The 15446-nt window shown below is 37.8% G+C and overlaps 1 protein-coding gene across 9 annotated transcripts in view; it reads left to right on the top strand.

The window, feature by feature from the left end:
• Window positions 1–15446, top strand: part of ITGB6 (integrin subunit beta 6) — a 164591-nt gene that overhangs the window by 82131 nt on the left and 67014 nt on the right. For 4 of the 9 annotated variants that reach the window (XM_066345469.1, XM_066345470.1, XM_066345472.1 and 1 more), the window contains exons 2-6: window positions 339–389; window positions 1338–1413; window positions 2123–2202; window positions 5661–5865; window positions 6468–6714. In XM_066345469.1, the coding sequence (XP_066201566.1) occupies window positions 1353–1413; window positions 2123–2202; window positions 5661–5865; window positions 6468–6714 (593 nt within the window). In that variant the 5' untranslated portion in view covers window positions 339–389; window positions 1338–1352. Of the gene's footprint in view, window positions 1–338; window positions 390–1089; window positions 1414–2122; window positions 2203–5660; window positions 5866–6465; window positions 6715–15446 lie in introns of those variants that run through there. The other 5 variants (XM_066345473.1, XM_066345475.1, XM_066345468.1 and 2 more) reach the window with 4 other exon arrangements.

Below are 15446 nucleotides of genomic sequence, written 5' to 3'. Positions count from 1 at the left end.
TTAAATTTGTCTCTTTTTTGTTCAACAAATAAATACTTCCTATGATCTGGGTGGTGAGTTAGAAGTTGGGACGGCACAAAAAAAGAGCACTTGGTCCCTACAAGAAGGGACTCAGAATCTCGGGCATCACCGTTTCTGTTTCCATTGCTTTGAGTCTATTTCTGGTCTAATTTGATTTTACTATATTATATTTATTTCCAATATTGCTTTTAAAATAAAAATTCTATAAGTATAAAAAGTATCTTTCATCTAACTTGAAAAACAAGGGAGCACGATGTTTTGCTTTCCCTAATCTGCCTTCTAAATTGACTGTACAAATGATGATTTATATTTTTCAGAGTTCATTTCAATCCTCTGCAAAGATTTAAAATGGAATACAAAAATCTCAGGTATTTTTTCTTCAGCTCGTTTTAAAATTTTACTTATTTATTTTATTCTAAATTTTTTAATTGAATTTATTGGGGTGACATTGGTTAATAAACTTATACAGCCCTAGCCAGATAGCTTGGTTGATTAGAGCTTTGTCCAGAAGCACAGAGGTTGCTGGTTCGATTCCTAGTCAGGGCACATACAGAAACAGATCAATGTTCCTGTCTCTCTCTTTCTTTCTCTTTCTTCCTTCCTCTCTCACTAGAATCAATAAAACAATTTTTTAAATTGTTTAGGTTTTGGGTGTACAATTATATAATATATCATTTGTATATTGCATTGTGTTCACCTCCCCAAGTCTAATCTCCTTCACTTTCCATTTATCCCTCCTTTCCCTCTTCTTCCTCCTCCAACCCCTTTCATTCTTATAATCCCCCTACTGTTGTCTGTGTCTATGAGTCTTTTTTAAACCCTCCTTACCTATCACTTATATATTTGTGTTTTATTTATCATCTGTGCTGTTTTCATTTAATTAAAATAATTTTGGAAAAAACTTTAAGTCATTTTAATTGTTCTTTTGACCTTTCATTGCTCAATATTTCATTAAAGGTACTAACTTTCTCTAGGATACAGAGAGACTAATAGAGTTTATGCAAAAAAAATTTCTACTGAATGAATTTCCCCACCTTCTTAGTGATTGTACACCTGCCTTCCTTATAAGGAGAACAAGGAAGTGAATCATGTTGAAGTTGCTTTTAAACACAGCTTTTCTTCTCTACCTGTCCAGGTAGCCTCTGTTTTCATTTCAGTCTTAATGAAAAGTTTTTTTATTTAGATCTCAAGTTTCTTTTCAAAACAGTGTAAGTAGTATTTAAGATTTTACACTTCAAGAAAGAAAGACGTTTAACAATGTTCAGCTTTGGTCTGGTAACGTTGAAGGTAATTCATTTTTTAATCTGTCTGCACAGCGAGAACTGAAACGAATGGGGATTGAACTGCTTTGCCTGTTCTTTCTACTTCTAGGAAGGAATGATCACGTACAAGGTAAGACCTGATCTCTTCGACATATTGCTTTCATGGTATGCTTGACAAACCTGTCATTTGATTCAGAAACTAGATCTGAAGTCATTTTTTATTTGAGCTGTTTGATTGCTTTCTTGCCTTTGAGCAAACACTTTAACAAATTACAGGCAGACACAAAGCTGTTCCCACAGCAAATGCTCCAGGCGTAAGGTAAATAAATACAAAGGTTGTATGGGCATTTTAATTAGGAGAATTAAACAGCATTACTACACAATCAGACTTCTTAATACATTTTTGACAATCATTTTGTTAACTAGCTATTGTTTTGTACAATAAGAATAATAACCTTGAGAGAGAGAGGGAACAGGGATTTATTTTAAAAATAAAAATATAGTACATTCAAGCATTTTTAAATGGGTGCAAATAATTTTAAAAAATTAAAGTGGATGATAATGAATAAGGACACTGAATACGATGAGCTTAAATTTGTGAACATGGAAATATTCTCATATTTTAAGAGAATGATCACTTTGGACTAACAAGACATGCATATTTTCAATGTGGTTGATGTCAAAGACAAACTTTATGAATCACTAACGTTTTGAGGACTGATCTTTGAAGACAAAAATAAACTTTCACAGTGCTTCATTCAAGTACTTAAAGAGCCGTAAGTCTCGAAAATGGAGTGACTGAGAGTGCTGATCCCGTGTCTTGCTGCATTTAAACATAGGTGGCTGTGCCATGGGAGGTGCAGAAACTTGTGAAGACTGCTTACTCATTGGACCTCAGTGTGCCTGGTGTTCTCAGGAGGTAAAACAAATGACCTCAACATGTTTCTAAAAACTGCAACTGCCCTCATGTCAGTTTCATCAGTGATTGCTCAGATTGTGTCCTGTTTTCTAGGGGGCTGCAGGAGTGAAACAAATCTAGAAGGGGACGTGTATGCATTAGTAGATCAAGGTAGTCACTGATGTGATTAGTTTCAAAGGTAATTTTTGGAGGGAGTGGACGTCAAATCTTCTGAAAAATATTTAAATTGTGATTCTTTATTTAACCTGATTCCTTCTCTTGTTTTTTTGTTTGTTTGTTTGTTTGTTTTTTGGGTTTTTTTTTTTTTTTTGTATTTTTCTGAAGTTGGAAACGGGGAGGCAGTCAGACAGACTCCCGCATGTGCCCGACCAGGATCCACCTGGCATGCCCACCAGGGGACGATGCTTGGCCCATCTGGGGCATTGCTCTGTTGCGACCAGAGCCATTCTAGTGCCTGAGGCAGAGGCCACGGAGCCATCCTCAGTGCCCGGGCCAACTTTGCTCCAATGGATCCTCTGCTGCAGGAGGGGAAGAAAGAGATAGAGAGGAAGGAGAGGGGGAGGAGTAGAGAAGCAGATGGGTGCTTCTCCTGTGTGCCCTGGCCTGGAATTGAACCCCGGGACTCCTGCACACCAGGCCGACCCTCTATCACTGAGCCAACCGGCCAGGGCCCCTCCTCTTGTTTTGAAGTCATTTCTAACTGTCTACATGCCAAATGCCAAGGCCTGAGTCATCTGAGGTCATGGAGGTGGTGTTTTCTAAAGTTAAGCATATATTTGACTTTAGTGCCATAGTTGTGTTCCATCTGGGAACTAGGATCCATTCTGAGTGGAACCCTGCTGGGTTCTAAGAGAAGTGTTGTAGATTTGGGGCAAACTTTACCATTCAGACATTATCTGATTCTTTTCAGTATTACATTTTTATGAGCTTGGTGACTGTACTTCAATGACAAAGCCTGAAATAGGCATTCCTTAGCTGGTCAAGTAGAAAAGTATGTGGAAGTAGTATAAGAGGGGACTGGGGAATGTACCACAAGCCAGCCTGAGTCACTGCCCTCCTGTGACACTAGAGAGCAACCAGGAGGTGATTCTTGGTAAGAAAAAACTGCCTGGCTTTTCCTGAATTTAGAACACTTCTCTACTGAATCTCTTAAAGATAATCTAAACATAAATCGAGACATACTAATGCCAGGGTCAGCAAGAACGGGAGCAGGCTTTAAGGGAATAAACCGGGACGTCCAACTCCCGACCGGGCCAGCACTGTTAAAACCTGCCTCCCAAGTGGAATGTGTATTCACGGAGGAGGGCCTGCCGAGGATAGAGCAAACATCCAGCAGAGTCCCTTTACTGCTTTAATTGATGAGGTACAAACAAAAGGAATTGTGCTTTTTTAAAAAATTGAATTTATTTGGGTGACCAATTAATAAAATAATGTGAGTTTCAGGGGGCTACAATTCTCTAATTCAACATCTATATATAATATTGTGTGTTTACCCCCCCCCCCCAAGTTAAGTCCCCTTCCCTCACAACTTATCCCTGCTTTACCCTCTTTAACCTCTCCCTCTGGCAAAAGACAATATTAGTTTCATGACAGAGACATAAAACAACAAATCAGTCTAACCAAATGTTCACCTTTGGACTTTTATTCCAAGGCATCCTTTAGCACTCATGTAAGAGAGCTTCTTAAATTACTACTGATAGCTGTACTGGTGGGTGATACTTGGTAGTCAGTTACTGTCAAATTTTAAAGCCAGATTTTTGCCCTGGCCGGTTGGCTCAGCGGTAGAGCGTCGGCCTAGCGTGCGGAGGACCCGGGTTCGATTCCCGGCCAGGGCACATAGGAGAAGCGCCCATTTGCTTCTCCACCCCTCCGCCGCACTTTCCTCTCTGTCTCTCTCTTCCCCTCCCGCAGCCAAGGCTCCATTGGAGCAAAGATGGCCCGGGCGCTGGGCATGGCTCTGTGGCCTCTGCCTCAGGCGCTAGAGTGGCTCTGGTCGCAATATGGCGACGCCCAGGATGGGCAGAGCATCGCCCCCTGGGGGGCAGAGCACCGCCCCTGGTGGGTGTGCCGGGTGGATCCCGGTCAGGCGCATGCGGGAGTCTGTCTGACTGTCTCTCCCTGTTTCCAGCTTCAGAAAAATGAAAAAAAAGAAAAAAAAAAAAAAAGCCAGATTTTTGTAACAGGTCACTCTAAAGGTGGTAGTTCTATCAGTAGAGATAGTTGGAACAAAAAAGTAAATTAGGCTTCTGCTTAGAGCAGATAGAAATATAGCTTCTATGGTTAACACCACTTCTTATCTTTTGGCAAAGATGCTAATTATGCAGGGTAGTGGTGATGTGTTGAGAAGGATTCTGAAACCTGTCAAGCCACTGTTTACCTTGGATACACCATGGAAAGTCAGTTTGCTATACCTGACCTGGTGCCTCAAATATGCACAGGTCTGACTAATATCTAACATTGTCTTAAAAATCAATTTCAAAAGAAATGTAACTTTCCTAGTTGTTTTCAGCAAGAGTGGCTTGAAATTCTAAGCAATGAGAAAAACAACACGAGCATTGGTTTGCCTCTTTCCAAACCTGAGGGTCAATGGGCCTCAAGTTTGACTTTGCTTAGAGCCTCACAAGCTCTAGATCAACCTTAGCTCTCAGGTAAGACAGTAGTTATTTCTCCACTCCATCTACCTTATCCCTGGGAACTGCAGGGGCGGAATGGTCACATCTCCGCCTGGAAACACTCATCTCATGCCCCCTGCTACCCAGGGGGATCAGAAGGGGGCTGGAGAACTCCCTCGTCTTTCACAGAAAAGCAGTCCCCTAGACCATTTTCTCTTTCATGTCATTTCCCCACTTCCAAATCCTGGAGAAAGTTCTAAGAAACCTTAAACGGAACATTTTAAGGCATTGAGTTTAAAATCCCCAAGAAGTTAACTTTAATGAGGTACTGCTGTAATAAGAATGATGCATCCATGAATTATCAGAAACCAGGACAAACAGCTAGATAAGGCAATGTAGGAGTCCACAGAAGGCTCACTGTCACTGGATTTGGTCATAGACGAACTGAAATTTTGGATAATCCTAGGATTACACAAACCTACAGATCATCTGTGATAAATTCATGGATGGGATGGACTGTACCATCTGACTCATCTGCTTCAAAGATCCGGAAATACAAAATTCTAGAAAATACTTTTTAAAAAAGCATTTTTTAAAAATAAAAGAACTCTTAGGTAAATTCAATTGAATATAATGAAAAAAGAATGCAATTTGACTCAGAATTTTAATGGCAGAATTCTCTGGTTATTCTGCTATGACTTAACCTTAGATGTACAATCAATGTCAGGGATATGACATTCTGAGGACAGCAAGATGCCTAACTAGCAAAGCAAGCAAAATAAAATTTTATCTGGTAAATAAATACAGATTTATATTCTTTTTACCTTTATTGTTTTTCTTTTTTAGAATTTTACCCAGCCATCTGGAGTTGGTGAAAGATGTGATATCCCAGCAAACCTTCTAGCTAAAGGATGTCAACAACACTTCATCGAAAACCCTGTCTCCCAAGTAGAGATACTTACAAATAAGCCTCTCAGTGTAGGCAGACAGAAAAACAGTTCTGACATCACTCAAATTACACCTCAAAGACTGGTTCTGAAATTGAGACCAGGTACGTTCTGATTTACATGAGCATTGAATCACGTAAATAAGTCTCATGTCACATGGTAATACCGCTGTTCTGCTAATCTACCTGCACCACATATTACAATATTGTTAGTTATTATCACTCAGGTTTCCCACTCTTAAGAAAATAGAGAATTTCTTTTCTTTATTCATATTGGTCACTTGCACTCCAAATGTGTTACTGAAAAGCCTTTTCTAAAAATAACCATTTGAATTGCTCAAATGTTAAGGCTTACCTCACATTTCTTCAAGAGTTGTAACGTAGCTTAAACTCCTTTTTATTTTGCTCTCTTTTGCTAGAACCACATACAAAAAATTCAGCTTATCTCCCATCTAAATGGATGCTAGTTCTCCCAAGGAGATATAAAATATCCTAACTCTTAACTCCTTCAGCAGTTCTAAACATATGCTGAAAGATTTTCATGGACTTGTTCATTTATAAACTTTGCACACCTAGTTTATGAAATCTTTAGTATCTTCAGTAAATTCTTATTGGAATGAAATGGACAGCTGGCCCAGGGATTGACTAGTCACAAACAAGCCTCCATGCATATTTATAGATTTGCTTTTCTTGCGGGACATTTGCAGGTAGTGAACAGACTCTGCAAGTGCAAGTCCGCCAGACCGAGGACTACCCGGTGGACTTGTATTACCTTATGGACCTCTCAGCTTCCATGGATGATGACCTCAACACAATCAAAGAGCTGGGTTCCCTGCTTTCCAAAGAGATGTCTAAATTAACTAGCAACTTTAGACTGGGCTTTGGTTCTTTTGTGGAAAAACCCGTCTCCCCTTTTATGAAAACAACGCCAGAAGAAATCGCCAACCCTTGCAGGTAAGGAAATGATTCTCTGGCATCTTTGAACACTGATTTTCTGTAGCTCTAGCCCTTCTCCGAGCTGCAGTTCGCAGGAGCTTGCTAAATCCCTGGAATTCCTCTCCTGTCTGGTTGAATCTCGGCAGTTCTCTCAGTTGCCTGAGTTGTTCAGAACCAAAATGAAGTCATCTTAATAATGGTTCTAGCCCTGGGTTCTTGAAGCATCTGTCTCCCTGTGTAGGTCAAAATATGACAAGTTTGGCTCTGTTTTCTGCAGGCAAAGGGATTGTGTCCTTCACTCTAGGTTCCATTGATCTGTACCCATACCCAATCCCTTTGAGACCATCTACTCCAAATGACCACCACTTTCTGTAGTCATTTGACAGCAATCCACACCTCCTCAGAGTATCTTTCTGCACTACAGTGACTTCTGCTAAAATATCATATTTTGCAGCTCCCTCTGAACATACTTTGGGAAATGTGATTTCTCTTACTGCTTGGAGAAGGCCTTTGCTGCCTTCATTGCTACCTAATTTAGTACAAAATTAGGTGGTGAGTCCATTATAATATACTGCATTCAGCTGTTAAAACTATGTATTATCCAGGTGATGATGGTTGAAGGCAAGTTGCTTTGTGATAGTTTACCTGCACAGTCAATGACATGTTCCACATAAAATTATTTAATATCCTTTTAATGAAAAAGAGCTATTATTTGATCTGTGCCAGGCCCTATGCTGAAGGTTTTACATACATGACATCATTCACTCTTCATAATAAGAGCAAGTCAAAGCAGATTCTGTTATACCTATATACTGAGTAAGTAGCAGAGGCTCTGGGAGGTCAGGAATTTCCCCAAGGCCACATGACTAATCAGTGATCTGCACCAAGATCTGGGCTGGTCCAAAGCCAACAACTTTACCACTATAAATGTATATCTGAAATGACTTTCCACACCTTCACTGACTTTTAATTCTTGTCTGCCCCAAGGCATCAGTCTCTGTAAAACATAAACAAGTTTTATAATATCTTTTAAAGACATGTCAGTGTGGTTCCCATCTAGAATCTGACATAACCAAAAATAATTTGACCATGAAAAGAACTCATAGCTGATTTTAACTCTCACGAATTGTGTTTGCATGCAAGTATCAGAGATAAGGTCAGTTCCTTCTGCCTTTTTTTTTTTTTTTTTTTTTGAGGTATGATTGACATGTACTACAATGCATATACATCAGAAATGTTCAGTTTGTGTTTTGACAGTTCACTATACCAATGTAATCACCATCTAAAATATGATAAAGAACATTTTCTTCATCTCAGGAACTTCCCTTAGGCCTCATTAGAATCAGTTCTACCTTGCCAGTGGTTTGGCTTCTATAATTAGGTAGATTTTGCCCATTTTTAGATTTCATATAAATGGAATAATATAGTATATACCTTCTATGTCTGCCTTCTTTTGCTCAAAATAATGTTTTTCAAATTCATCTATAATTTTGTGTTTATCAGCAGTTTGTTCCTTTTGCATTAAGTAATTGTCCATTATATGTATTTATTTCACTTTGTTTTTTCATTCTTTTATTGATGGGCATTTGGATTATTACCCATATTTTGGCTGTCATGAAAAATGCTCTTATGATCTCTTGCATTTAAGTCTGTGTGGATGAATGGATTTTTTATTTCTCTTGGATAGATACCTAGAATTGGAATTGCTGAATTGTATAAGTATAGTTTTAATTTTTTAAGAAACTATCAAATTATTTTCTGAAGTGGAGGTACCTACATTTTGTACTTCCATCAGCAATGTGTAAGGGTTTTAATTATTCAAAATCCTTGTTAAGCCTGACCAGGCGGTGGCACAGTGGATGGAGCGTTGGATGGGGATGTGGAGCGCTCATCTGGTTTGAGCAAAAGCTCACCAGCTTGAATCCAAGGTCGCTGGCTTGAGCAAGGGGTTACTCGGTCTGCTGAAGGCCCATGGTCAAGGCACATATGAGAAAGCAATCAATGAACAACTAAAGTCTCACAACGAAAAACTGATGATTGATGCTTCTCATCTCTCTCCATTCCTGTCTATCTGTCCCTATCTATCCCTCTCTCTGACTCTCTCTCTGTCTCTGTTAAAAAAAAAATCCATCCTTGGCCCTGGCTGGTTGGCTCAGTGGTAGAGCGTCGGCCTGGTGTACAGGAGTCCTGGGTTTGATTCCCAGCCAGGGCACACAGGAGAAGCACCCATCTGCTTCTCCACCCCACCCCCTCTCCTTCCTCTATGTCTCTCTCTTCCCCTCCTGCAGCCAAGGCTCCATTGGAGCAAAGTTGGCCCGGGCACTGAGGATGGCTCTGTGGCCTCTGCCTCAGGTGCTAGAATGGCTCTGGTTGCAACAGAGCGACACCCCAGATGGGCAGAGCGTCGCCCCCTGGTTGGCGTGCCGGGTGGATCCTGGTCGGGCACATGCGGGAGTCTGTCTAACTGCCTCCCGTTTCCAACTTCAGAAAAATACAAAAAAAAATGGCTGCTGTAGACAAAAAAAATCCTTGTTAGTACTTGGTATTGTCAGCCTCCTTAATTTTAGCCATTCCAATAAGTGTGTATCTCATTGTAGCTTCAATTTGCTGCAATGTTGCACATCTTTTCATGTGTTTATTTGCCATCCTTATATCTTATTTTGTGAAGTATCTTTTAAAATATTTATTTGACTTTTAAAAATTAGATTATCTTCTTAACATTCTATTGTCTATGTACTTTATATACTCTGGATAAAAGTTCTTTGTCAAATAATACATTTTGCAAATATTTTTATTCAATCTGTGAATTATATGTTTATCTTTCTAGCAATGTCTTTGGTCAAGTAAAAGTTTTTAGTTTGGATAAAGTTCACAATTTATCAATTTTTTATATTATGGTTAGTTCATTTTTTGTCCTAAGAAATCTTTGCGTGCCTTAATGTCACAAATATTCTTGCTATGTTTTCTTCTAGAAGCTTTGTGGTTGAATCTCTTGCAGTTACGACTTTGACCTCAAAATAGTTTGTTGTATTTGAATGAGGAAAAAAGCCTGGGTTCACCTTTTGTTTCCATGCAAATATCCAGCATTATTTGTTAAGCAAGATTTTCCTTTCCCCACTGAATTGTCTTGGTGCCATTGATGAAGAGCAATAGATTATGTGTGAGTCTAATTCTGGGCACTCTATTCTGTTCCATTGACCCTTTGAATATTGTCATGTATTCATAATGCCTTATAATCTTGATTAGTATAGCTTTATAAAAAGTCTTACAATCTGGAATTAAGTCCAACTTTGTTGTTCTTTTGCTTTGGGTACCTTAGATCCTTTGCATTTCCATAGTAATTTTAGAATCAGCTTGTTAATTTCTTCAAAATATATGCTGAGATTTTGATTAGAATTTCATTGAAACCACAGGTCAATTTGAGCAGGATGATCACCTAAAAAATATCAAATATTCCATCATTGCATATATTTCAAATATGACACATATTTCCATTCATTTAGATCTTGTCTTATTTCTCTCAGCAATGTTTTGTCATTTTCAGGGTAGAGATCCTATGTATTCTTTTTTGATTGTTTACTATGGAATGGGCTTCTGAATGCTATTGTTAATGTCATTTTTTTTAGGGTTTTTTTTTTAAGTGAGAGGAAGGAGATAGTGAGACAGACTGCTGCATGTGCCCCATCTGAGATTTACCCAGCAACCCCCATCTGGGGCCAATGCTCGAATCAACTGAGCTATCCTCAGCACCAGGGCCCATGCTTGGACCAATAAAGACACTGGCTATGGGAGTGGGGAGGTAGAAAAGTGGGAGAGGGAGGGAGAGAAAAGCAAATGGTAGCTTCTCTTGTGTGCCTTGACCGGGAATCAAACCTGAGAAGTCCATATGTTAGGCTGATGCTCTATCCACTGAGCCAACTGGCCAAGGCCTGTTTTATTTTCTAATTGTTAAAAACATATAGAAATGCATTTAAATATTTATTTTGTATTCAGCAACCTTTATAAATTTTCTCATTAATTCTAATCTGATTTTTTTGTAGATTCTTTAAGATTTTCCAGATACATAATCATGTCATCTGTGAATAACAACTTCTTTGTAACATTTGTTCCTCTTCTTTCTTTTTCTTGACTTATCATGCCAACTAGGATCTCTAGTACAATTTTAAATAAAAGTGGATAGAGCTGGCTCTATATCTTGCTTGTGATCTTAGGAGAATAGTTTCATTTTTTCACCATCAATTATATTTTTAACTAGTGGGTTTTTTATTCCTTTGATCAGATTAAGGAAGTTTCCTTGTATTTCTTGTTTGGTAAGATTTTTGTTTAAGTTATAAATGAATGTGGAATTTTATTTCCTCAGTTTAAAGAGTTTTGCTGAAAACTTTATGCAACTCTTTATACTTGTGTCTCACTGGCCAGAATTTAGTAATACGGCCACAGTTAGCTGCAAAAGAAGCACATTGCTACCCCCAAATAAAATCGGAAGTCTGTTAATAGAGAATACTAATAAGAAAGAATGAATACTGAGTGGCATCTATCAATTGTTGCAACACCAAACAAACAGATTTCTATAGAGATATAATGATTTGTACCCTCAAAAATGTTGTATAATAACTAGTAAGTTGTGATTACTGTTTTCAATTGTTTAATTCACTTGTAAAAAGAAATAAACTTGATGCTAACAGCCTCCTAATTGTTTAATATAAAGCATTTCTAATGCCTTTGCTTTATATTTTAAATCAGAGAATGTTATACCAATCTAAAATTTGTATGTATTATTTGTCTTTCTCCTCCTACAAGCTTCAGTAAAGAATCTAGTAGAGCAATTCTATTTAATTATAAAGTGCTACCCCTGCCTCAAAGGATTTGTTTAAAATCATTCTTTTTGTCTGAGGCTAGATAAAATGTAGTAACAAAAAATTCAAAAATGACCGTGGGAAACAATGTTAATGAAATGTTATAAAAAAAATGAAAAAACTTGGGTGGTTCAACTAAGCTGGCAGCCCAACGTCTTGAATGGACAAGAAAACCCTGTCCTTAATCAGATTTCTAAAAGAGGAAAGCCATCTGGCTTCTGTAGCTCCAACTGCACTTCATTTATGCATTTATTTAATCATCATTCAACAAACAAAAACTTATTGAGCTCCAACTCTGTACCATGTATTGTGTAGTCATGAGATTTCTAGGAAAAAAAAGATTTGGACCCAGTCCTCAAGGAGTTAAAACTCTTTGGGGAGCAGGCACACAGTACAACATGGTTCAGAGCCTGGGTCTTCAGAGTCAGCCTGGCATAGGTAATGACCATCTACTCACTCTCACTGTCACCATAGGTGAGTCATTTCAACTCTCAAAATTTCAGTTCGGAATATCAGTCCTGATCACACAGAGTGGCTGTAAGGATCAGATGAGGTAATGAACGAAAGCATTTGGTCCTGGGCTTGACTTTGAAACTCTAAATAAATGATAGCTTCTATCAACATTAGAGTATAGTGAACAAGAACCCAAAGGAGGTTTATACAGTTGATCTCCTGAAAGGTCATTTTTTTCTATTTTCTAAAGTATTTTTTTATTCTTGTTAACAAAATTACCATTAGCTAAACTTATATTATAAAATTCTTTTCTGCTGCAACATTAATATTTTTCCTTTTCTATTACATCTTGAATTCTCCAAATTTCTTTATCCAGATACCTTCCCCACACATATATAAACCAAGAACTCAAACACTACACACAAAAAAGTCAATCCTTTGATCAACCCAAACCTTGTAATTATGGAATAAAAATGTTATTTAGTAAAAAGGCAATAAGACATAAGAGAGAAGGGCATGGAGTTTTCAGACCTGGGTTTAAATTATAACCTTGGACCAAACTTACTCTCTTTGAACTCATTCTCTTCACCTATAAATGGAGATAATAATATTCACCTTTTAGGGCAGTCATGAGAATTGAATGAGCTCAGAACATAACAAACATTCAAAATAAGTATTAATTTTTTTCTTTCATCAACCCTTAATATCTTTAATTATTAATTTTAATCTAGTGGTTCTCAATTTTTTTTATCTCAAGATTCTTATGCTCTTAAAAATTAAGACCACCCCCCAGGGCTTTGATCTGTGTAAGTTATATCTATCAATATTCAATGTATTAGAAAATATAACTGAAAGAATTTTAAGATTATTAGTTATTGATTTATTTAATAATTTCAATAAGAAACATACTGTATATTACAATACAATTTTACAAAATTAAAACTGTATTTTCCCTCCAAAATCAACAAAACAGAGTAGCCTTGTTTTTACATTTTTATAAATCTTTTAACATCTGGTTTAATAGAAGACAACTGAATTCTTATACCTACCTCTGCATTTAATCTGTTGCAATATTTTGTTTTGATTAAATTCCATGAAGAAATTAAACCTCACAGATATAGTTAGAAAAAGGAGATGCATTTAACAGCTTTTTCTCATCACAGTGGTTATTCTTCCTTGCTACTATATTCAAACTAAATAAGAGGCAAAAGTTAGTTTCAATATGGAATCTGAAAAAAATATTAATGAATTTTCTATATTCTGCTACATTAAAAGCCATTGGTCTGTCTTGTACTTTGAATGGCTTTTACTAATGCGTGTGATTTTGTAATATAATGCTTTGGCCCTTTGGAAAATGTTGCTACATTGAGTTATGCAGATCTTCTAAATTTCATGATACAGTATCAAAAACATCACGTTTGTTAATATCACCATTGATACCAACAGCTAATTCTTGATGAATTGGGTAGCTATTAATCTCATGGGTAGTAGATGAAAGTTTTCCAAAATTCTGATTTCTAGCTACCTCAGATTATATCTTTGCAAGGAGATGTTGATGGTTGTTTCCCTTGAAGTGATAGGCTCACCTTACTCATTTTAAAAGAACAGGCCACCAAATAACTAAGTTGGAATAATAATTTGACTGTCAAGCATTCTTTTGGGTAAAAATAGTATACTATTTCGAAGGGCCAGGTCAACTCAAACAATCACAAGAGTGCTTTTCTACTATAAACACTATATTTTGGTGTGCAACAGAAATGCTACATATGTGTTTCCAATGTGGTCACACAGAAATATTTTCTAAGAACATGTTTTTAAGGCTGTAGACTTAATAAACCTAATTTTACTGCTCCATCAAGAGTAATCAAGTAAAACTTGCATTTAAAATATTATTATGGTAAATGCTTGCTGGTAAAAAATATATAAGGATAACTGTAGTTTGGTACCTTGATCCGTGCTAAGGCACTGGCAGTTTTGCTTGCTATTACTTTTGCATCATCAGAGCAAATATCAATAGAGTAAAAAAGACACATAACATCCATAACATCTTCTATTACTGTGGAAACTGTTTGACCTTAAGGATTCTGAAAAGGTCTCAGGGACCTCTATATGTCTTTGCACCACACTTGTAAAACCTGTTTTAATTTAATCTGTAATGCTTTCTGGAGTTTGCAAAAGATGTATGTAAGGGGATCCCTGCATTATTTAATTATAGCCAAGCTCTTCTTAGCACCGGAGGTGGAGGCCATGAAGCCATCCTCAGCACTCGGGGCCAACTTGCTCCAGTCAAGGCATGGCTGCAGGGGGAAAAGAGAGAGAGAGAGAGAAGTGAGAAGCGGAGGGGTGGAGAAGCATTTCTCCTAGGCAGCCTGACCAGGAATTGAAGCCTGGACACCCACATGCCAGGCCAATGCTTTACCACTGAGCCAGCTGGCCAGGGCACTATAATTTCAATCAGGAGAAAACCGTATGATTCCAGAGATATCATTAGCCAAATTTATGATCTGTCCTCAGATTTGTACTAGACTTTGTGAAGTGATTTATGTAATAAATGACACTAATATTTAGGAAACACTTAACTTGGACAAGCTCACTATGCTGTGTGTTTTGGACATTTTATCTCATTCAAGTCTTACCACTATTCTACTAGTGTATGTTATCTGTGGTCAATTCTTCAGAGTTCAATGAAAGTCCACTCAAGACATTAAAAATAAGAGAATAAGATTGCCCTCTGAGAGCTAAAGTTAAACCTAATTAGTCAGAAAGAAAATATGAAAAGTTCCCTGGATGTGACAGACTGGTCCCTGGGTCCACCAGACCAGGTATCCTGTCATAGCTAAAAGAATGATCAGGAATGGTAGGTTAAGGGAGTGCAAAGAAAAGGGAGTCACAAACGCAAGTATGGGCCACATTCATCCAATGGCCATAGCAAGGCACTTACAGTTTCTTGTTTTAATGGCTTTCATAGCTTCCTAAGCTTTGTTAGCTGACCAGATTGAGAAGGAGCCGGGCATTATCAGGAGCATCCATTCTGGAGATGGCTGTATTGGGACATCTCAAACTGTATCAGTCAGTGCTAGGGATCACCAATTTCCCTTGTTCTGAACCCTGAGGACATCAGATTATGACCTGCTTTCTGTGAAAGTCTACTGACAGTAAGAAAATGACTACCCTTGCAGACAGCAGCATTCTGGTCCCAGGAGAGTTCCATTACTCTGTGTGAACAAATCCATTGTCATTTTTATTTGTTCATACAGTTGATTCTCATTATTCACAAGGGTCTTGTGTAGTCTCTTTGAACACTAAATTAGCAATTCCTCAACCATTGTTCTTAGGGGAGGCACAGGGTTAAGTTCCTGTGAGCCTATGGTCATGTTTTCACCAACTGATCAATACATAATTTTGTTTTCTGTGTGTTTCTGTTTAAAGACACCTTAGTTA

The sequence above is a fragment of the Saccopteryx leptura genome, chromosome 7 (genome assembly GCF_036850995.1).
Source record: "Saccopteryx leptura isolate mSacLep1 chromosome 7, mSacLep1_pri_phased_curated, whole genome shotgun sequence".
Taxonomy (NCBI): Eukaryota; Metazoa; Chordata; class Mammalia; order Chiroptera; family Emballonuridae; genus Saccopteryx; species Saccopteryx leptura.
Note: the sequence above shows the minus strand (reverse complement) of the source record. Positions and strands in the feature narration are given on the sequence as shown.